Genomic DNA, 24,240 nt, shown 5'->3' on the forward strand with positions numbered 1-24,240 from the left:
ACTAGTATATTGTACTTGCAGAATTGAGTAGCTTCCTATGGTTATCTGTGAACCTTGGAAAACATTTTTTCATCTTCTGCTTTGTTTTGACTTAATATATAAAATTATTTCCTTTCCAAATTCCAGCTTAAAGGGTACTCCGGGCTGAAAATATTTATATCTTTAAAAATAGAGTGAAATTCACAGAGCAAAATGCTAAAAATTTCATCAAAATCAGATAACAAATAAAGTTATTGAATTTTTAAGTTTAGCATTATTTTGTGAAAATGCTTATATGCACGTCACCATGAATATTCATTAAGGTGGGCTGATGTCACATCCCCCCTTTCTTTTTTCTTATGTTATTACATGAAATCATAATTGTTTCAATTTTTTCATACATGTGTGAATAATGTGTCTCCTTTATAATGAAGTAAGTTGCAGCAATGAATATCTAATGCCCTATATCAGTTGTCAATCCAATTTTTTTCAGTTGGTAGAAAAAATTTGAATAAACCTAATTTCATACAAAATAATACAAAAGAACAAGTGGGGATATGACATCAGTTTGCTCATTGAATATTCATGAAGACAAGCCTAGAACTGACCAGAATAATGCAAATCTTTAAAATGCCATAGCTTATTCCTTGCCCAATTTTGATCAAATTTTTATTGTTTTGTCTGATTTTTCTTTATCTGTTAGAATCATATCCTTTTCAGCCTGGAGCATCCCTTAGGAAAAAAGGGCCACTACACAGAGTTAAAAGGGTGCCGGTGGCTACCATCACATTGGTATTTCATGTACACTGTTTTAGTGTCCTGGCGTTGGCACTGAAAGCAAAATTGAGATTGCCTTTTCTAGCTCCAAAATTTAATCCAGAGTTTTACATAAATGATCAAAATAAAAATCGACCCAACACCATCACGAATCACCCAATGAATAATGGAGAGATGACAGGCAGGCAGGCTGATTGGAACTCCTCAATTTGTCTAGTACTGTTCCCCTCAATTTCATTACATCTCATCGTTTTATCACCTCAAAACATTTTTATTCTCCTCATATCTCTTTCTCGCCTTTCAATTTATACTTGGGGGCGGTGAAACCGGCGGGCAGGGGGCACTTGCCCCCAAAAAAATTCCCAGTAGAAAAAATTCCCTTTTTGAAGTAAAACACACATCTACTTCACACAGATGATAATCTCATGGCAAAAATGTCCGTTTGCACCAAAATTACCATTTTGACCTCTTAGTGCTGTTTTGGCCCCTCCCCCCCACCAAACAAAAATATGTGCAGCCTGTTTCTACTCGATCTCTTTCATTTTCATTTCTCATCAATTTCTCTTCTCACCCATACAATCCTTTTCAGGACAAATCACACTGTGAACTCTTCTACATTGTTTACCTTTCCTTTAAAGCAGATACGAACCACTAACACCATCTCGAGTCCTCAACTACTCATACCTGGCCAGTTTCCTAAACCATAATGCTAGTGTAGTCTAGTAATATCGACCCACTTGAATGATATGTTAATTAACTACTCAATACATTTATACCGCAATAATTATGTTACCCAGTAGGAAAACAATTACATTTCCTCTCAAAACATTTTAGTTTCTCTATACAAATACAATTATAGGTCAATTCATTCTCTGTAGTATTAGTAGACATCTGAAAACGTATAATTTAAGACTATGTATTTATAACACACAGTTCACTCCCCCTTTAAAAGATATATCTTTGTTGTTATCAGACACCATAAAAAGGAGGCTTGCATATTTTCAGGCTATTTCCAGGGAGAAACAATTTTATTAATTTATCATTACGCAGCAGGAAGAAACTGTTGGAACATCTCTGAAAGAGAAGTTACAAAAAAAGAGTGTAAATAGAGATGAAGCTTACACATAATATGTACATATTTAACAATCAAAATATGAATATTTTTTGAAGCAATAACATAAGCTCCATTGATGGGTCAAAGTATACACAGTCAAATATAATTATTTATTATTGTACTAGTTCCTTATCAGTGGTAAAAATTGATTCCAGAATCAATGAGTCATTGCGAGACTCAATTCAAGAAAATAAAACAAATCGTATTTCTTGCATCCTAGTTATAAAACAACTTAATTTATCAAATGGCACCACTCTATGTATGTCAAATCAAACTACACTGTCATCTTTTACTAAATAAATATTAAAAGACATAGGTCTTTATAAATCATAAAATGTCAAAATCAAATGACAATATCTCAAGTTAAATCTTGTGTTATTGAATGCACTGGTATGAAGGATTTTCATTATGTAAGAAGCATAAATTTAACATGCATAAGAATTACAAGACGTGTAATTGTCCAAAAATTCTCAATGTACATTAAATACATTACCAAGATGATTTATTTTGGTCTGTTTCTTTTGTAAGACTTGTATAAATTCCACAGATCAGAATTTGACAAAATGTGCTAGTTCCTGTTTTCACAAATCACAAAAAGGCAATATGTCCCATAGTCCCTAGTCCGGACATGCCACAGGTACTCTTCCTACAAATTTGAATCTTCCATGCTAAAAAGGTGCTCCCCCAACACACGTAACAATAATAACTTCAGATGGAAAGAGACATATGAGAGGGATTTGTGCAGTCACCCGGGGAAATTCTCAAAACTGGTTCAATTCAAAGAGGTGAATGGCAAATTCTACCAGTAATAATACTAGCAAAGAAACTATGGATCAAAAACTTGGATTCTCATTTAGTTTTGTAGAAGTGCCACATTGTTATTGGAAATCTGGGCTGGTATTCAATTTCAGAAAGTATTGATTCTGTAAGTATATTACTTAGCATTTTACTTGCCTAAGCAAATGCTTTAATTCATATTCAGATCACATCAAAGTATTTTACTTTACCAAGCCAAATATCTGCCACAAAATGTATGAAATGAAATGTATGAAACGCGTGTCACATTTGTAAGCTGCATGCAAGGCATGGTAGGTGGCTGACTTAGATTTAAGCCAAAAAATGCAATTGAATACCAAAGATGGATTATTTACTTGAGAAAAATACTTAAAATTCAGGCTTAAGTATAAAATTGAATACCGGCCCTGTGTTCTATGCGCCACTAGCCAACATAATGAGCAGAATGTCACAGCGCCGGGTCCAGGGCTTGGCTGAAAGTCCCCTCATGGAGGAAAGCCATCAAAGTTTTTTAATATGAGGTCTTTTAATTTGCCAAAAATTGCTAAAAGCAGAAATACAATTTCAATATGATTTATGAAGAAATTATATATTTTGCTTGCATGCATCGCAAGTGGAACATGCCACAAATGAAAATTCGATCTAGAGTACATGCACTTCACAAAGCTCAAATGATCTTAAATACATGATCTAAATTCAATATGGAAATGGTTCCAGATAAATAACTTCTTCCATGCTTAAGAATCTGATGTCCCCCAAAATACTTTACTTTACCAATAATAAATATCTGAAATAACAATATTGGTTCACTTAGATTATTTCAGAACATTTTGTTATTTCTTTGATGAATTCTGTCAAACAAATATCAACACAATTTTTGAGAGTCGACACCTTCGCCTTTACTTTTCACCTTATGACCATCTTTGTGTTTTATATGAGGTACTTACACCTAATCTTGATTCCAGCACCCCTCGGCTAGAGATGGAACGGTCCGAGTTGCACACCAGTGGAGAAGTCTCGCCAGGAGTCCCATTTTTTTTCTTAATTACCTCGTTCTTTTATTCTTTTCTTTTCTCTCTTTTTTTTTCTTATCTCTATTGCATGTAGCTTCTTTTTTTTTTTCTTTTTTCTTTTTACTTTCTTAATACTTTTTTTTTCGTTTCTTTTTACTTTTTTAATACTTTTTTTCATTTCTTTTTTATTATTTTTCTTTTTTTATTTCTTCTTTTAAATATTTTTTAAAACCCCTCACATTACTGGAACCTGAAAAAGAAATGAAACATAGGGAAGCTTAATAAAGTGTTAAGATATTAAGAGTGGACTACAGAAAATGAGATAAGAAAATGATTACCTTACATATATACATGTAGCAGCAGTACAAGCATTGCTGCTTTCTAAAAACTGGAAAAGAAATATTGCTAAGACACCCAGCAGGTCAGAACAGAAAATTTTCCAAGAACAAAAGCCTAATATTTCACTTGTTTGTGAATTATGAGTAGGTGCCCTTGTGACTTTATACCATTACCTTACATCTACTACTACCTTCACTATAAAAGAAAAATTTGCATGCCCCTTTTTTTTCTCTTGCTCTTCTTTTTTGCTCCCGGGTCCTCAGTATGGAGAATATCGAACGAAACGACGATTCCTGCAAAAAACCAATGAACAAAATTTGCATTACTAACAACATATTGCAATTTTATACTCACACTTTTTCATGTCTATTAAAACAGGTTCCTTTCAGAAAATTGTTCTGGTGCTTCAAAACGAGTATTTCAAATATTCGGCCATCTCGCACACACGTATTCAAGCTGGTTTCTTTTGTGGGGCTATCCTCGAGGTCATTTGGTAGTCGTACCAACGGCTCTCTGTTGACACTTTATTTCATCTCCGACTTTAAACAGTTATCAGTCAAAATGCTCTTTACTCTCAAAATGAAAAAACCAACTGAAAAGAAAGACTACATGGTAACAAGTAATACATGTATTTGAATGTGAATTCTCATTAGTAAACTTCAATTGTATGCTTCCTTCATATTCATTTAACATTACCATACAACATCATATTGTATTTCAGTAATACATGTACATCATACAGCCACATATGACTTCTACATGCCTTGCATAGGCTTGCAATAACACTGACCAATACATATCATGATTCTCGGCAGTGCCGTAGCATTCTTCAATATAGTGAATTGAAACCTCATAACATTCCAATCAATGACAACGGCTTGTAAAGTTGTAAGTGATCACTTTCATTCAACCTGTGAATCTCACCAAGACGAGAGAGCCACTGACCGCATGACCGCACCATGAATACATTCAATAATGCCAAATTGATACTCCTTCAAAACATAACGATTCTGATTAAATCAGCATTATTTCTTAATTTTGCTTTCATTTCACAGTATATTAGTTATCAATAACAAATGCCATATTTCTCCCAATCACATAACGGGATTTCAGTAGTTTTATCACTAGAATGTCGCTTGCCTGATATATGACTTCTTATGAAACAGTACCCAGAGTGAGAAGGGTAGTAACATCATGAGCTTCTATCCGCCTGTACTGACCGCACAGAAACGTTGTTAGCGCCAACAGTGGCCCTGATACAACCGGTAATGTGGCGGCGATGTCTAATGTTACAATGCATTGCTTACACATTGAAATAAATGTTTTGACTTAACAATCCGAAAGATGTGACTGAGCTTACTGTTAGCACTCTGTTAGGCTAACAACGTTTCTGTGCCGCCGGCACTGGCCTTCACTTAACATTGTAAGATACATACATATAACACATATCTGTATTCAGAATATCCCAATCTTAATTCTGCAAATCAAAGACAATGCATCCATTAATTCATCATGATCAATCATGCTTCAAACAGGTGGAGTATAACTCTTTTTTGTGTGTATTTTAAAATGTGAGGAGGATATATCTGACGTTATGAACCACTCTCCGATTTTAATTTTATCAAGCAACTTAGATCAAGAATGCAAATAACAAAGAATGGTACCAACTATATTCCAATGAAAACTGATTATAAAGGGAGAGATGTCCTTCATCCACCTCTGAAGTGACTTGCGAGAACAAAATAATTTGATAATTTCAGTTTACTCTATAGCAATAAACAAAAGAGTGAATCTTAAATTCTTAACCATTACACAGCTGCATAAGCATGGCAATACAGTGATTTTTTTTAAGTAGCGAACAAAAGAACCATCTCTAAAATCTAAGTTGTATTGAGCCATTGATTTGAGTGTTTTATTTGATGGTCGATAATCTCATGGTTTTCTCAAGTCTTCCAATAACAAATATTCTTTCTTTTTTACAGCACTTGACACTGCTCCTGCACCAATAAACATACATTACTACATTACACTTTCTCTTTACAATTCTCTGAATTTCCTTTAACTTTATTTCTTATTTCCCCTGATACATTATACTGTATATGCAACTATATAGTGCATCCCAAAAAAAATAAACTCACAAACTATCAATGATTTATCATAATGCATTCATAAATACATTTTAAAGCATGATAGAATCTCCTCTTTCACCCGGTATAACTCAGAAGATTCCCCATTCAAGCATGAGTGAGTAAAAATAACTTGAAGAAAGGATACCAAACAGAAAAGCCACTTGTCGGGGGGGGGGGGGGGATCTGAATTTCAAAAAGAAAATCACATGTCTAAAAGTTCATTATTCGCTCTTCAATTGATACCTAAAAAATCACAGAAAATATTCAAGAATTTCAAACAATAAAGTTGGAATATGAAATTTATCAAATGAAGACATTTTACAGGCTAGCTGTTGGACTTAGGGTGTGTTCAATGTTGAGTTTCAAATCTAAACAGCAACAATGAACATGAATCATGATTGAAAACTCAATTACAAAACACAGAACACGATCAGTGGTGCACTGTTCAGTGTCAAAATTATAAAGCTGTTTATATGTTGATCGTCTTTGAATTCCCCACTTTCGTTAGCGCAGCCTTACTGTGCAGTTTGACCCATCACAAGAAACATCAATTTGGCATCTGCTTGTGTAGGCTTCCACTGCGAGAGCAAATTTAAAGACGTTTCAAAACTCAATTGTGTTCAATGTCGCATATTTACGATGCTGAAGGTCGTAAAATCTAAGGTGATCGCATTTAAAAACGCATCTTTTTTATGTGATTTGAAAGACGTTTACTTTTATGACTGGGAATAGTGGACATTGAATACATTCTTTGTTTCTCACTATATCAGCGTTTTGTAATCATGTTTTCAATCATGATTCATATTACCATTTAAATTTGGAAACCGACAATGAACACACCCTTAATCAACATTCCATTGTTGACAATCAGCAAATGCTTTTGTTAATCCTGTGATAGCTACGGTAGGGAAACTGTGAAAACACATCAACTGGTTTTAATGAAATTATGGAAATACAAGCATTATTTCAAAGACACTGAACTTTTTTTTAAAAACAAATTTCTGTGATTAAGCTCTCAAATTAATGAGCAGATATTGAACTTTTCTGGAATTCACATACACCCCTGACAAGTGACCTTTTGGTATCCTTTCTTCAAATTGTTTTTACTCACTCATGCATGAATGAAAAATCTGAGCCATACCAAGTGAAAATGGAGATTCTAAGCTTTACAATGATAGGCCATTTCATTTGTCTATTGTATTTAGTTATGATAACTCATTGATAAATCTCAAATTAATTATTCTAGGATTTATTTTCTGGGACACACTGTATTATAGTAAGGGATTTTTTATTGAGACATCTCAGATGACATCACATATCTTCCATAAATGATTTTTTTTTTCACAGCAATATGTCATGCATTCTACTCTTCTCAAATTTTGTGATAGGAAGACCACAAAAAGGCTAATGATATGTATACTATAGTATTTACAATTCCTTATATACTCATGATAATTTAACAGACTTATCAATAGATTTTGACAAGTGATATTATTGCATAAATGAAATTTCAATGCCAGTTGCAGGGATTACAAAATAATTTGATCAACCCGGAGATATGTTCGACTTTCTAAAGCCAAGGTGGAATATTCGTACCCTCACAGCAATGGCGATGGGAAGCTGTGAGGAAAAATATTGGAGAGGCACAATCTCTTCAAAACTAAACACAATATATTTGCCCCTTCACTCTTTTCTTTCTCAAAGCTTTCTGACACCACTGTCCCAATATATGTATGAACTAAAAAATGGAAAATCAGGATGAGCATCCCGATGTTCCCTTCAACGTGGGCTAGAATAAAATATAACATGGATGATAGACATAACTTGGCTTCATGTCTCTATCTGTATTCTGTACATTTGTTTAATTACCACTCTAATAACATTAAAAAGGAGGGTGTATAAGATATATGTAAAATCATACTAATGACTAAAAGCTACAGTATAAGTGAGAAACTGAATGAATTAAAATATATATAAAAATATCAATGAAAACTACTTCAGAATAATAAATCTAATACTACCAAAAAGACCTTCATGAATTAAACAAAATCATTAATAATTATATCATAATTCACTTCTTACAATCCAGCTTTCAGCACATTTGAAAGTTTTATTGTGGAAAATTATTTTGGAGTAAAAGTAAATGAAAAGATTATCCGAAAAAGAAATAGACAAAAGCTATATACAACATTAAATATATTTCCTTTTTAAACTATGCTTAGAATAAATGATAAAACAATGATTCTTATTTGCACTTTCCCATGCAGGAGTTTGATAAAGAGGGAGCATTTAAATAAAGCTTAAAGTTAAAACCTCAGAAAAATTTTAATTACTCTTAAACAAGCGAACCAAGGAGAAATGTATGTTTCCTGTGAAACAAGCTCTTGATGCACTTACATTTTCAGTCCCTTTTGAAGCATACATCACAATAGGGTGTAACGAATAACAATGTAAACAAAATAATAAATATGAGAATGCACTTGAGGTAGGGAGTATGCACATGTTCCTGCCACTGAGCTCAGCAAATACTTTTAAATTGGCTCAGATCACATTGGGAGAAATTTTCATTTCATATATTCAGATTACGTAACTTTTCTACTGCCAATCTAATGCTCAATACCTTCATATGCTTTTCACACTGCATTTTCTTAACACCATACTATCCTTAACCCCGGACTATCCTTAACCCCGGACTATCTTTTTTTCGATTCACGCTGTCTTTCTTAACCCCGTACTATATGCTTAGCCGGGGTTAACGCCTTAACCCCGGGCAATCACACAGCTCATAAATATTGATGATTTTACCATACAGAGCGCAATTAACATGCAATTTCGACTTCTGTGATTGGCTAATGCTCAGCCCCACTTTTGCTTAGCCCTGTTTCGTTTCACACTGCATCTCTTAGCACCGCAATTGCCGGCTAACCCTGCTTTTTTGCAGGGCCAGATAGTACCGTACTATTTACCGTGCTAGCCCACTTTGCTAAAACAAAGTGTGAAAACGAAGTGGGCTAAGCTTAACCCCGGGAAACTGGTGGGGCTAAGACCCCCCCTTAGCCCCACCAATTTCCTGGGGTTAAGGGAAAAAAGTGCAGAGTGAAAAGCATATTAGTCTACATGGACATCTTAATATAGACAATTAAAGATTAAATTCAATATCTATTTAAATACAGAAGAAGATTTGATTTCTACGCAGCAATTTTAATGCCCAAGAATATCATGAAGTTCTTTTTTTTTTTAATCAGATTGCAAACTCCAACAATATGAGAACAATCAATTACTATTCAATTTAAATTGCAGTTCTGTTCTCAATTCATTTCTCAATGCCGTGATTTGGAAGTAAAAAACAGTACAACATACGTGTTCTTGATATATTTCACAATCCTGAATACATCAATAAAGAACATTTCTGTAAGTATCAAAATAACTTCAAATGAATAGTACCAATGAACAGAAATGGAAAACCCTGCACAAGTCAAGCAAACCTTATGTAAGTAGAATCTTATGCCTAAGTAAAATGTTCCTCTTTAAAGTACATGCATTTTTGACGTTTACTGCCATGTAAGTCTAATATGTCTATTTTCATTAGATTCAAGAAATGTCCAAAAACATTTTCACAAATTGTTAGATTTTGCTCATGCTTGTATAAAATATATGGGACATGATGAGCATGCACCACAACTGCAAATGCACATTTAACCAAAAAAAAATCAAATCAAGGAGGCAGCTGAAATCTGTAACTTCATGAAACAGAAAATCAAATTTTTCAGGCATTCTCAATTTCACAATCCATCAAAGCATAGTAAAACGATAAAGCATTTGCATGGTCTGGAACTCAGTGAGTTTAAAGAAGGTAGTCAAAGATGTCCAAATGTAAAGAAATAAAAAAAAATAAGAAAATAAAAAAATTTATAATGATTTTTAAGTTTCTGCCAGTTTGTTAAACACGGACGATTAGTATAATGTATACTATCCATGCACAACACATCCTGTTAACTTTTTCCAGTCTGAAAAAAAAAAAGAATTATCATAAATTACATAATACTCACAATCATTAATGCCTCAAAAATTCAGAAATACAATCCTCATTGTATTTACAATCCTTTCTGCTCATGACTCATCATTGGCAGTGAAAATTAATAGCAGTTTAGAACTTCTAAAGTTCATTCATGCAACACTTATACACACAATTTTCTGCTAACTCCACAACCATTTCACAAAATTATGTAATACTCAAGGGTGTACGGAAGGACATTTAGTCATTTTTTGGCCATTCTAAGATTTGGGCAATAAAATGGTAAAGTGCCGATTCGTCTATTGCCAACTCGTCCACTCACCACATGGTCTACCTTCATTTACTCTAATGCCATACCGTCCATCAACATTTCGTCTAACAATCATTGGTTTAATAACCATTTACATGTTGTCCGATAATCATTTCGTCAAACACCAGTTCGTCTACGACCATTTCATCTAACAACCAGTTGGTCTAATAACAATTTTAATTTCATTCTTTTCACCCAATCAACATCCAAGTCAAATTAGACCAAATGGTATATGGACTAAATGGCAATTAGACCATGTGAATAGTAGACGAACTGATGGTAGACCAAATGATAGTAAATGAGTTGGTTATTGGACGAATTGGCATTAGACAAATTGGAAATAAACCCAATAAAATAATCAGTATACATTCTCAAAACCAAAAAGCCATATTAGCTCAATTCATCAATTCAATTTCAAGTTACATATTAAGCAAAATAGATCTAAAAATATTATCAATCACTTGTCTTAAAATCCTGGATTAGAGTCTGTTTGCCAACTCTTGTCTTATGAATTGTGACTAAACTACAATGCATGAAATTGTTTTTTATGACAACAGTGGATATATTTATCCACCAACAACTGTTCTATTTTGTTTCAATATAATATGATTAATAATATTTGACTAAATTCATTTCAATGTCAATACAGATCTTTGTAAATAACCAAGTGGTGGAGACTAAAGTGATAAACCTGGAAGTCTAATAAAATAATTAAAAAGTTAAAGCCTTCAAACAGGAATTGAGTCCATATATCTGTATTAATAATTGTTTGTGAGGGCATATTCAGTATACAAGTACACTTTGTTCTTATTCAAAACAACCTCATCTAAGTAGAATCATTGTTAAAATTGAAGAACGAATGTTCATTGAAATACTAACATGGCTCAAGGCACAGGATTAGTACAATCTTCATCTGATGAAATTATCACCAAAATCACGCCAAATGAAGCACATCTGTAATTTGAGGAAATCTCTTAGAACATTACCAGCGTCCTGTTGCAAAAAGAGCTGTGATCCATCGCAGTTCCAAAAATCAAACGCAACTTGACTTTCAACCAATCAGAAGCCTGCATTTGTGACTTCAATCTTGAAACGGGCCCTTGAAGCCCAAGCAGGAACGTTTCTAGGACCTGGCCTTGCCCAAAATAAAGCACTAATAATGCCCTTACAATTTTATCACAGATTATTGCGGTATTTAGCAAAGTAGAAATTGAAAACATACAATCTGTACATTAAGTAGCAATGAATACATCTATACACAAGTTGCTCACATTGAACATCCAAGAATAGAATGCATTTCTGTGATAATCAGTGATGAATGTTGAAACAGAGAAAGTACTTGTATCATGGACCAAACACAAACTAAGCATCAACATATTGAGCTCTTCATGCATTGACTACTATTAAGATAATTCTTTAAGATAAGAAACAAGTGGGGTTTTTTATTCAAGTTTAATCAGGGAGGGAAGGGGTTGTGTAATTGAGGGAGGAATCATACCTTTATACCTAAAAGGTATTATCTAACATCACCATGGAATTGATATGAACCTGTGACCTCCAAGTTTCTTTACAGTAGCAAGTCCCCCATCCCATCCCCGATACTGCCATGCACATATGCACCTTACATACATGTACATGAACATTAAGCAGTTTTTACATTCTTTCAAATCATGAGGAAGCTGTGAAGCTAATTTTGGGGGAACTGTGAAAAATAAAATAATAATTGTTTGGGGAAGATAATTATATTTTATCATCAAGACATGTATTATTTAAGTATCAAATTTGAATTGTCCTATAAAATGGAACTTGATACCTTTCATACTCACTACTTAAAAATGTAAAATGGTTACATTGTAGATTTGACATGACACAAAAATAAATGCATCTCTCACTGTCCCACCCAGTACTGCCACATACCACACAAATGCATGTGAGGTCATGAAGTGGCTGGTTTAGCGACCCACCTAAATCTGGGCCTCTGCGCCCTGTAGAATCCACCTCCACCTCCTCCGTATCCTCCTCCTCCTCCAAATGCTGACTGACCATAGCGCCCTCTACCTCTGCCACGCTGGCCGGAAAACCCCCCACGTGGAGGACGATCCGTGGTACTGATTCCGGGGCGGTTCGTTCTCTTTGCATTAACCTGAAAATACAAAATCATTGATGCGTGTAATCATGGTCTGACAGGTGCGAAGGATACAATGATTTTGAAAAGCAGTATAAAAACACAAGATAAGCATTTTCAAAGCACATAAAACAATCAATATCCTAATAGCAGAGATCGAACAGAATCTGAAAAGAAAATACATCAACATTTGCAGACGAATGATGAACAGTGTAGTATTGCAAGTTGATACAAAACATGCTATGGATCACAATCAAACTTCCAGGATACGAGTTCAACCAACTCGCACTGCAAAAGTCTAATGGGTATGATTCAGACATCATTATTTTTATTACTGAATTACTGAAGAAGAAATCTTTAAAAGCTCAAAGTAAAGTAATATGAATCATAATGAAATGTACTTACTTTAATCTGCCTACCCTTAAAGAGAGATAAATTCAATGTACAGGCTGTATCTACCGAGTCCTTTTCTACAAATTCTACATAGGCATACCTAGAAAAAAATTATAAGAAACACGAAAGTGAATAAGTAATAAACCACAAAATATGATTCTTTGTTCATGGTAAAGTACTCAACACAGAAATATATTCACAAATATTTTAGATCATATTCCACATTAAGAATATTGCTTTTGTCTGATAGGATGTCAATCATGTAATTAAGTGCAATTACCCAAACAATCATCACTTGCTGTGATGAAACTTTTGTGTTTTGCTGACCATTTCTGCCTATTGAGTCATAATGCATTATTAACAATTTTGAATACGAATTCACAAAATAAAATTTACAAAGCCCCTCATTTTTCCCCAAATTTTTTTTACATCACATACAGTGACAGAAAATCTCCATTGTGACGTCACAATTACTTTGCTCAAGCAAGATCTTCCATGCTAGTTACCAACTTACTGTTGATGGCAGAGGTATCTAACGTTGCTGGGGTCCATCGCATAGATTTTGTTATTATGGTAGCTTTGCCATCCTATGGTAACTTCTCTGAAATCCTTGATTCTGATTGGCTACTTAGCATTGTAACCATGGGAGTTACCATTGGATGGCAAAGTTACCATAATACTTTTATGCAACAGTCGCTAGGTAGGCTTACTACAGTGGGATTAAAAATAAAGCTGAAATTATTTTCTGGATGAAAACCTCAAATACACCTACCCTTTAGGATGTCCGGTAAACTTATCACAAAGGATGGTGACTCTGTTTATTGATCCACATCCATGAAAGTGACTTTCTAATTCCTCTGCAGTAGCTGAATAATCCACCTGCAAGAGTGACAACGAAAGTGAAAAATTAATGATTATCACAAGTGGCAATACAATAGACTGTTCTCTATGCATGCCATATGAAAAAGCACATATCATACCACAGAACAGTCTTATCAATTGAGGTTGTACAATTGTTCAACGTCTATCAAAAACTTTATTGTGAAATACATTGTACTAAATTCATTTTAAATGAATCATCAAATCTATGTAAGTCTTCAACTGATATTACGAGGCTAAAATCTATTTATTACAGCAATGATTTGCTAAATTTTGCAGAATATGAATCACCTTGTTTTGAAGCCATTACAAATTATAAATACTCTTAATTCAAATAGTCAGACATTTCATTCTTGATTTAAAAAAACAAATGCGAGAGCGGCTAAAAGAAAAGAAAATGCAATAAAAACATGCCATTTACAAGTCTGGATTGTTCTTACATTTCCAACATAGACTGATCTGGCATCAACCTCTCCCTTCTCCTCCATTGATAGATGTGCTACTGCTTGAGCAGGAGGAGGTGAACTCAGATTCATCTGTTTATCCACTTCATTCTGCATCTCTTTTAGCTTCTCGGCCTCCTCCTCCATCTCACGGACACGGGCTTTGATGGCTTCTAGCTCCTGATTGCCAAATCAAAAAGACCAGCTCTTCTTTTGCTCCTAACTCATATTGCAATTGAGAAACTGAAACATCACACCCACCCCCTCCAAATATCAAAATGAAACCTACTACAAACATAAAACTTTTTTTTAAGCCAATGTTGCTATAATTGTCTAGAGCACATTAAAGATATGAATAGAATATTTCTATCCAAGAATGTGACGATATACATATAGGACCTCAACGAAGACAACTTAGAAAATGAACAAAAAAAACATTGACAACCCTACCAAACCATTTCTTGGAAATCACTTTGATATCAATCCACAATGAATTTATTACACAACAGCTTGAACATAAATACAAATAACAGTATTGGCTTGGAAAGAAGAGACCTACCTCATCTTCGATTCCAGCATTCTCTTCTGTTTGTTCTAAATTCAGTGAGGGAACAGTCTCTGTTGGTGAAAGAAGTGAATCCTCCCCTCCACTCACATCAGGGAGGTAAGTCCCATATTCTGCCATTGTCTCTAATTCTGCCATGCCTCTGTACCTTCAAACTCTGCAAAGAAGATAAACTAAAAATAAGTCATGCCATGCAAGTAGAGGGGCATATCAAAAGTTGGATGTCAGGTATGAACTTTCTCACAATTTTGATAACCCCCCCCCCCCTCTTAAAAAGCCACAAAAAAAAAGGATAGAGGTCTAGACCTACGTGCATTGGCAATTGCAATTCCTGTGCATGCACATCGGTACCAGTTTGGCCATTTTATGCAAAGAAGAGACTGAACGCCGATCTATTCAACACATTTCTATTCTATGGACCAGGAAAAGGACTCGAGGTGGATTTCCTTTTTTTTTTTGGGGGGGGGGTATTGAGGTACATATGTGGTACCTCTGCGTTGCGATGATCCAAAAATGTGTTACGACCCTGAATAATAGCAATATGAATCATAACTGTATGACACTACATGTTTTTTCCAGCAGGTACTCTTTCTTTAGATTACTATTCAAGGATAGAATAGTATGCAGCCCTTGGTTTCTTGCTTTCTTAGTACATTATTACAATCATCTACTTTGTTTATTCTAATGACATCTTTGCAAGCTTTTTTTTTTTTTATTTATTTTATGTTAATGTGTGCTTAAGACTGTATGCAGCTGTAGAGTAAAGTCCCCAAACATTGGACGGTTCTAAATATCAGACGAAAATGACTTCAACTCCCTACCCACAACCACAGGGACCCACATTGGCAGGGGACTTGCATGGATAAGATACATGTACATGAACTTAACTGTAGGGACAGTGATTTTCCGTTTAAAAAAATTGCCTTTTCCGTTTCAGAAAATCTCAAATTCCGTTTCAGCATGTCAGAAAACGGAAATTCCGTTTCCCCATAGACTTTGTACACAGGGAAAAGTGACAATTCCGTTTACACATTGAATAGCAAAATCACAACACGTACACTCGCACTGGTCAAAATTTGTATGGGTCATTCCATGCCAATTCACCCAATGAATGTGCAATTTTGCACCCGACCCTCTCGGAATTCGTTGTAAATTGGTACACATAAAATTCACCATGGCCCACGCACAAAACAAAAAAAATAAGTCCAATTGGTCCGTCGGTTCTCGCGCTACGGCCCACCCTTTTCTCCTTGTTTTGACAAAAATGGGCGTGACCTTCAACTTTCAATGGCCACTGCGTCGTAACGTGTTGATCAATTTTCATGAAACAGGTACCATTTATTAGGAAATTCAGAGAGGAATCCAAAACATGCATCAAATAATGTATTCGAGCGATTTATAAGGTCGTGACCTTTGACCTTTACTTTGACCTTGAGTTTGACCCCCCGGACAAATAATTTTTTAACTTGATTTTCATGTATGTTAATTATTAGTATGATATTGACAAAATATGTTAAAATCAATGATGATATTTTATTTCTTCACCTTTTAAAACTCTTCCAAAGATACCATGAAATTTCACTCTAGTCCCACATACTGATATTCATGTTAGTAAAGTGTTTACCAGTTACATGATTTCTTCCAATCTTAAGTTACAGTATGCATGCAGATGAAAAGAAATTAAGCTCATCAGTTCACAAATGAAACATTAAACATTTATGCTCATGAATAGGTATCTGTTTAGGCATTTTGATGTTCAGCAATATATATCATATATATATATATATATATATCATATATATATATATATCATATATATATATATATATATATATATATATATATATATATCATATATATATATATATCATATATATATATATATATATATATATATATATATATATATATATATATATATATATATATATATAACGATATTACGTTCCGCGTGTTGGACATTGAAGATATTAATGAGGCAAAGTGGTAATGCATTGTACTTAGTTCCATAAACTGTTGGAACTAAGTACAATGCATTACCATAAATAAACTGTTGGAACTAAGTACAATGCATTACCACTTTGCCTCATTAATATATATATATATATATATATATATATATATAGTGTGAAAGAAATGGATGAAGAGAACAATGGTAGGCGTAGCTTAAATAAAGGTTCCCCAGAGCTATCTACCCTTTTTGGAAAAATTGGTGATGCCGAAAAAATGTCTCTGCCGGGAATCGAACCCGGGCCCCCAGCTTTGAACGCCGGTGCCTTAACCACTAGACCACAGAGACGGGTTAGTGGCTAGGGCGACCCCGATCCAATTGACCATCAGATAGACAGATTTTCGACACCATACCAATTATAATTTCCTTTGTCGGGTGAAGGTGGGTTTTGAACAATGACAAGCCGCCATGCCTCAGCTGGATCAAAGCTATTGCTTTGATACAGTACACATATATATATATATATATATATATTCTTGTTAGTAAATAGGCATATACTCAACAATTTGATGATAAAAATAAAGACTTTACCATTAAACAAGAATATATATATATATATATGATATATATTGCTGAACATCAAAATGCCTAAACAGATACCTATTCATGAGCATAAATGTTTAATGTTTCATTTGTGAACTTATGAGCTTAATTTCTTTTCATGTGCATGCATACTGTAACTTAAGATTGGAAGAAATCATGTAACTGTTAAACACTTTTACTAACATGAATATTAGTATGTGGGACTAGAGTGAAATTTCATGGTATCTTTGGAAGAGTTTTAAAAGGTGAAGAAATAAAATATCATCATTGGTTTTAACATATTTTGTCAATATCATACAAATAATTAACATACACGAAAATCAAGTTAAAAAATTATTTGTCCGGGGGTCATACTCAAGGTCAAAGTAAAGGTCAAAGGTCACGACCTTATAAATCGCTCCAATACATTATTTGATGCATGTTTTGGATTCCTCTCTGAATTTCCTAATAAATGGTACCAGTTTCATGAAAATTGGTCAACACGTTACGACGCAGTGGCCATTGAAAGTTGAAGGTCAAGGAGAAGGAGAAAGGGCGGGCCGTAGTGCGAGAACCGACGGACCAATTGGACTTATTTTTTTTGTTTTGTACGTGGGCCATGGTGAATTTTATGTGTTCCAATTTACAACGAATTCTGAGACGGTCGGGTGCAACCACTGGGTGAATCCAGATGGAATGACCCGTATCTGCTACTGTACCAACAACACAATAGAATCCGTTCTAATCGGATCTATGCGGGTGCATAAAATATATTTACAAACCCATTTAGCATGCATACATCCTCACCTTCACATTATTAGCATTATTTCACGGTGAAATTATATTTCATCAATAATTTTGGGGTTTTTTGGACATCGTTATCATCAGTCAACGGCTTTTGCCGATCCGCCATCTTGGATTTTAAGACCACGATATCGTGCTGTTACATCTTCAAACGTAGAGGGCAGCAACACATGACCGTGTAGTTGAACGATATGTGTGCATATGTGAAGCCCAACCCGGCCGGCGACGGGTGCGGGGTACAATCGAGTGTGCTGATGTTGAGTGCAGTCACCATGTGTGAATTGTCATGATAATAGCGAAGTGAGATCGTGTTTTCTGGGGTTTTGTGGCAATTTAATATTCTCATTTTGTTGTGATTTTGGAGTAATTTCTGTTGCTATTCTGTGTATTTTGAGGGAAAATACGTTTTCCGTGATTTTCCGTTTGAAATGCCACTTTCCGTTTCAAAAGGCCCTTTCCGTGAATTCCGTCCGTTTTCCGCGATCGCGGAAAATCACTGTCCCTATAACTGTTATTGAACTGCACACACAGTACATGTAGATCCAGGTTGCTGCTCAAAAAAAATATTCCAGGGGTAAAATCCATGATTTTGACTTCCAAAGATTCTTATGACCCTCATTAATTATGGACTACAAAAGATTGATGACCCCCCAAAATCTTGTTAGGGGGAAGTGATTTCCGCCGGAAATATCGCTGATGAGATCGCACATGTTCAATCTATCGCAAGAAAATCTGTAATGGCCACCACGGGGGTTCCCCATGGCGGAAAATTTGACATCCTTCCAAATATGGCACTATCCCAAACATTGGACATATCGGCCAATTTAATTGGAAATGCGTGTTGTTGACGCGCACTCACGCTCGTTTTCCGAACGAAGTTGCGCGCAGCTGAGAGAAGACGTCTAATGTTCAGAGCCAAAAAAGGTCTGTTTCGAAAGTAAATTATCATTATCTTTATCAAAATTATTGATTGAAATTATTAAAATCGGCATTTTCGCACCAAAAATAAATTATTTTATCAACAATTAAGCAATTATTTTGGTGTCCAGAGTGCAATTTGAATCACCAAAATTGATCGCAGCACACAACTCTACGCGTCCGATATTTGGAAATCGCGTCCGATTTTTGGCAAAAAAAAGCTTCCAGTAGTAATTAAATAATTTCCGCTTACCATAATTTTTTCGATTCAATTTCTTATGGTATTAATATTCAACATTTGTACTACAGAAATAAACATGATTTTTATTTGATTCAATAATTGTATTTTTGTTTTGGTCCAATTAATTATACTTAAAGAAGTGTCCGATTTCCATTTACCATAATTTTTTCGATTCAATTTTTTATGGTATTAATATTCAACATTTGTACTACAGAAATAAACATGATTTTTATTTAATTCAATGATTGTATTTTTGTTTTGGTCCAATTAATTATGCTTAAATAAGTGTCCGATATTTGGGCACTTTACCCTATGTGTCAGGAATGAAGTCCTGGGGGCCGTTTCATTAAGGACTTACAACTGTTGTAACTTTGCCATTATGGCAACTACCATGGCAACAGGGCTCAGCAGCCATTCAAAATCAAGGTTACCATGGTAGTTGCCATAATGGCAAAGTTACAACAGTTGCAAGTCCTTTATGAAAGGGGTCCCTGAACTGAAATCTGAATTGCATTTAATATTAGATCTATTAAGGTACTGATATACAGACAGATCAATCAGGGGCCCGTTTCTCAACACCGTCATAAGTCTAATTTCTTGACTAAATCAGAGATAGTGAGCTACTTGTCCGCTAACCGTTTCACGAAGCCCTCTTTGCCAAGATCGGGTACAACAACCTCACTAAATATTTATGACACCTCCAAACCTATCATAACTTCTACCTTAATGACGTAGTGGCATCACGTGGGTACACTATGACATGCAAAAGTGCCCAGAAATTTGAAAATTATAATCTTAAGTAATCAATCATAGAGTTTAAATTCCATCACAAAACAAGTGGGATAATACATTCAATTATAAATTTGTAATACAAAGAAACTATAAAACTGTTGGTAAAATGCCACAAAACCATTCATTTTTTAATAGTAAAATAATTTAATTGATGAAGATTCTACCACGTTAGGCCATCCATAACTAGACTCGTATTTGCCGTTTACAGACCCCTATTAACATTTGAATAAATTCTATCTCTAATTTATGCATAGAATTTGTCAAATCGTATGTTTCGGTATCAAAGAGTTAAAAAGTTTATGTTAAACTATATTTTGATAATCATGTTTTTTTAATCATAAAAGACAGTATAATTATCATCATTTTACAAAGAAACCGTTATGGTTTACTTTCGTAAACTATTAAAATTAGATACCCCGGGGCTACCCATCTCAAATTCCCCATGTGATTTTTCAGTCATGAAATAAAATATTCATAATTTCATGTTCTCAGCAATTGAAAGCTCCAGTCTTCATAGTCTAAGTATGTATGATGCATAATTTACCTGTGCTATTATTTTGAAAAGATGGATTTCCAAATTCATCACAATATTTGCAATTTTGTCATAATTTTTCTTTTTGAAAATTATGCTATTTTGTGACCAAGGCTACGTCTTGCCTGCTCTTTTAACCGATAGTATCGATCATATCAAAGTATACTAGTTAGGAAGCCTTTCGTAAAACAGGTTTAATAAGATTGGAACTAACTCCGTGGTTGGTGGATAAAGATATGACTTACTTGTCCAGGTGTTGAGAAACGGGCCCCAAGATTCTGATAAACATTGCAGTATTGGAACACAGTGATTTTTTATTTATTTTATTTTGATTGGGGGGGGGGGGTATTGGAATTATCAAAAAAGTATAGTCACGTATTGTATTACCGGACACTTTCATGATTCCGGACGCACATATTACTGCGTACCAAAACAGTTTCGTACCGTAAGACTTCCGCAGTTCAATTTCACAGAGCAATACATAGAACAAGATTGCAAAAACAAGGCAAAAAAATCCAACTTTTACCTTATTTATCTCTAAAATAACAGAAAATGATTAAAGTATCAGATAACATAGATTTGCATTAAACAATCAATGTTTCCTGACCGACATATGGGCCTGATTTGCAGAATTTCAATCTTGTTTGATCGAATGGTGAGCTTGAGGTGTGTGTATTGTGGGTGATCGTCAACGGCTAGTTCTCAACTACAGGTACCCATACAGCCGTACCTGGATTAGAGCTAGCCGTGGACAATCGACAGCGCATCGACAGTACTTTTGAGCGTCACGATATGAATGAACATTTTATAGTGGAAAAAGGGCATGGATGGAACATGCAGACTTTGCAGTTTAAAAAAAATAAAATAAAAATAAATAGAAACTCTAGTTAAGTTAGCAAACACAAATTTATTACCAAAAACATCTGCTCAGATTCGATATAAAAAAGGAAACAGAAACTTAGAATTAACTCATGTGATATATGAAGAAAAAATCATATCAATTCTTTCTTACATCATTATATAATCAAGAATATCCTTACCCGTCCAGGGCGCGTCTGGAATCATGATGTAATTTTTGTCAAGCACGTTAAAATTGTTTTTTGTGTCAGATTCAGAGGGGTATGAGGCAAGTGCACAGCAAAGAAAACTGTTGGTAATAAATATAAATAATTTTATCATATTCATAATTTTCATAATTTGGAATAGCGAATGCGAATTTTTCTTGATTGTAATTTCTCGAGTTGTCATTTTTTAAGCACTGAAATAAAGGAGTCAGTCAATTTTGCACACGGTCGAATATCTCTTTATCTAATTAATATCTTGAAAAACTGATACCACCAACAGAAAAAGCGACCCAAAATTACTCAGTCTCAGTATGGTAATTTTCTTGAAGGTAATGTCTCAAATTGTGAAAATATTGGCAAAACATTGACGAATTTTGTTACCTTTTGTGTCCGCTACGAGAAAATCCGATCTTCTCAACAAGCATCAAGAAATCGCCAGCTTGCAAGCGCAAGCAGAGGTCTACGTCTCCAAATGAGTAAAATGTGATACCAACCGAATTTATGATGGCATTAATTTAACCTCCATCTGATAATTATCTTAGTTCTTAGTACCTTTGTCTACTTGATTTCTTTTCTAAAGCTTTGCAAAACGATTGTGCGAAAATTAAGGTCTCACTCTTTTATGACTATTAGGCTTTTTCAGCCGAGGCCGAGCGCGCACTAGTCGATCGCCATGGAATTTAGAGATCGTGATACGACTCTTTACGAGCGAAACCCTTGACCTACTTTATAATTCCGTCAAGCGAATTTGACTTTGGGATCTTGCCTTCCGTCTGGTATTAATGATTTTGATTAATTTTGTGTAAACTGTGAGAAATTTTTGATTGAAAATGAACTTCATGATGATTTGTAAAATGTGCGTAAATTATGGTCACCCCATGAGTCATGACATAGTGCCAACAACTTGCACAATGAGGTGGGACTAAAAATGACAAAACTATCACTCTACAGCTGTCACGGTAACAAACTAATCAAAACCATTATTTGAAGACAAAATATCATCCACACCAGAGTACTTTTCATTTATTGAAACAACAGAAACTATATTTTTTACCTACCTTATATTCTACAGCAATACGTTATCGTCTATAAACCGAAATACATCTGTCAGTTCTTGATATTCTACGTACCAGCTTGGATGCATAAAATTAAAAGCCACGCGTGAGAAAACACTTCGAACTGTCTAAATAAAACCGCAGCTGGCAGCAGACAAAGTAATGAATGAGAGGATGATCAATTGCAATTTTTTTTAATATATATACAATGCCATCAAGTATTCTTGTGTGTGATCTATCCATTTATCAATTAAACTACATATTTAGCTCCAATCCATCTATCACCAAATTATTAATGTTACATCTCTCTGGTTTTTCTTCCAAAAACATTCACTGGGATCATGCAAATCATCAAGCACTCCAGGCAGTGGCGTACCCCCCAGGGCCCCCGTCTCACAAAGAATTACGATTGATCCAATCAATAGTAACTATGGAAATCCATCAGTGTCATATTTTTTCTACAGGAAATTTGCACAATGTCCTTTGTAAACAAAGAGAAGCACAGTCAATTTTTAAGAAAACAATGACTAAATATACATCATAGTTAAAAAATATTTTAAACAGATACGTTGCTGGCCGTCCATAGTTGTGATTGATCTGATAAATAGCAACTCTTTGTAAGTGCTTGATAATTTGCACGATCACAGTGACTGCTTTTGGAAGTGCTTTTAACTTTTATATGAAAAATAAGTGACTCCTACAAATTTCATAACTTATTTATATCTGTATCATTGAGTCAGCAAAATGTTAGGCTCTGACACACCATGCTAAACACCGATTTTAATGCTTGTTTTATTTTATTCAGCTCTACATTCTGTTCAGGTGAACATGCCCTTCAATAGTTTCAAAGAATAACTGAATCATTGAAAAAAATGACCAACTTTTTTTCAAATAAAATGGAACAGGTGAAATTTGACCCCCCCCCCCTAAATCTCAGTGGTTGATCATGCAACTGCAAAGGAAATGAGCATCCATGTCACCCACAATGTAATTTACCGGTATACTACTGTGGGCCTATACTCAAATCTAAGTTTGATTTTATATAAGAAATTAGAATTTCGCTTGGAAATCTATTGAGTTAAGTTTAAAAATGCTGAACTTTGGCTGAATATTTTTTTTTTTTTTATCAAATAGACATCAAAGATTCGCAGAATAATTTTCTTACTTATGAATAATAGTAATTGTTTAACAAATTTATTTTGTATTCTTTTTTACTTTGTAATTTTTTTCATGGAAATTGTCATCCAATATATTCCATTAAAAACAAACATAAAACTATTCTTAATCTATAAAAGTATAAACTATAAAGAGTTTTATTATAGAAAAAGTATTTGTATAGATTGAAATATATCATGGTTTTGAGCAATTTTGGAACTGGCATGAACTTACAAAATACTGGGCAAATTACGAACTCATGGATCATTA

General features: G+C 34.4%; 1 protein-coding gene across 1 annotated transcript; it reads right to left on the reverse strand.

The window, feature by feature from the left end:
- Positions 1-1,765: 1,765 nt before the first annotated feature.
- LOC129253926 (polyadenylate-binding protein 2-like) lies at positions 1,766-22,945 on the reverse strand. The gene is made up of 7 exons (XM_064095227.1): positions 22,819-22,945; positions 14,871-15,033; positions 14,309-14,491; positions 13,762-13,868; positions 13,002-13,089; positions 12,436-12,614; positions 1,766-4,310 (listed from the first exon to the last, which is right to left on the reverse strand). The coding sequence occupies exons 2-7, from the start codon at positions 15,012-15,014 to the stop codon at positions 4,277-4,279; spliced, it is 735 nt and encodes a 244-aa protein (XP_063951297.1). The 5' UTR covers positions 15,015-15,033; positions 22,819-22,945; the 3' UTR covers positions 1,766-4,276.
- Between the last annotated feature and the right edge of the window lie 1,295 nt (positions 22,946-24,240).

The sequence above is a fragment of the Lytechinus pictus genome, chromosome 2 (assembly GCF_037042905.1).
Source record: "Lytechinus pictus isolate F3 Inbred chromosome 2, Lp3.0, whole genome shotgun sequence".
NCBI lineage: Eukaryota > Metazoa > Echinodermata > Echinoidea > Temnopleuroida > Toxopneustidae > Lytechinus > Lytechinus pictus.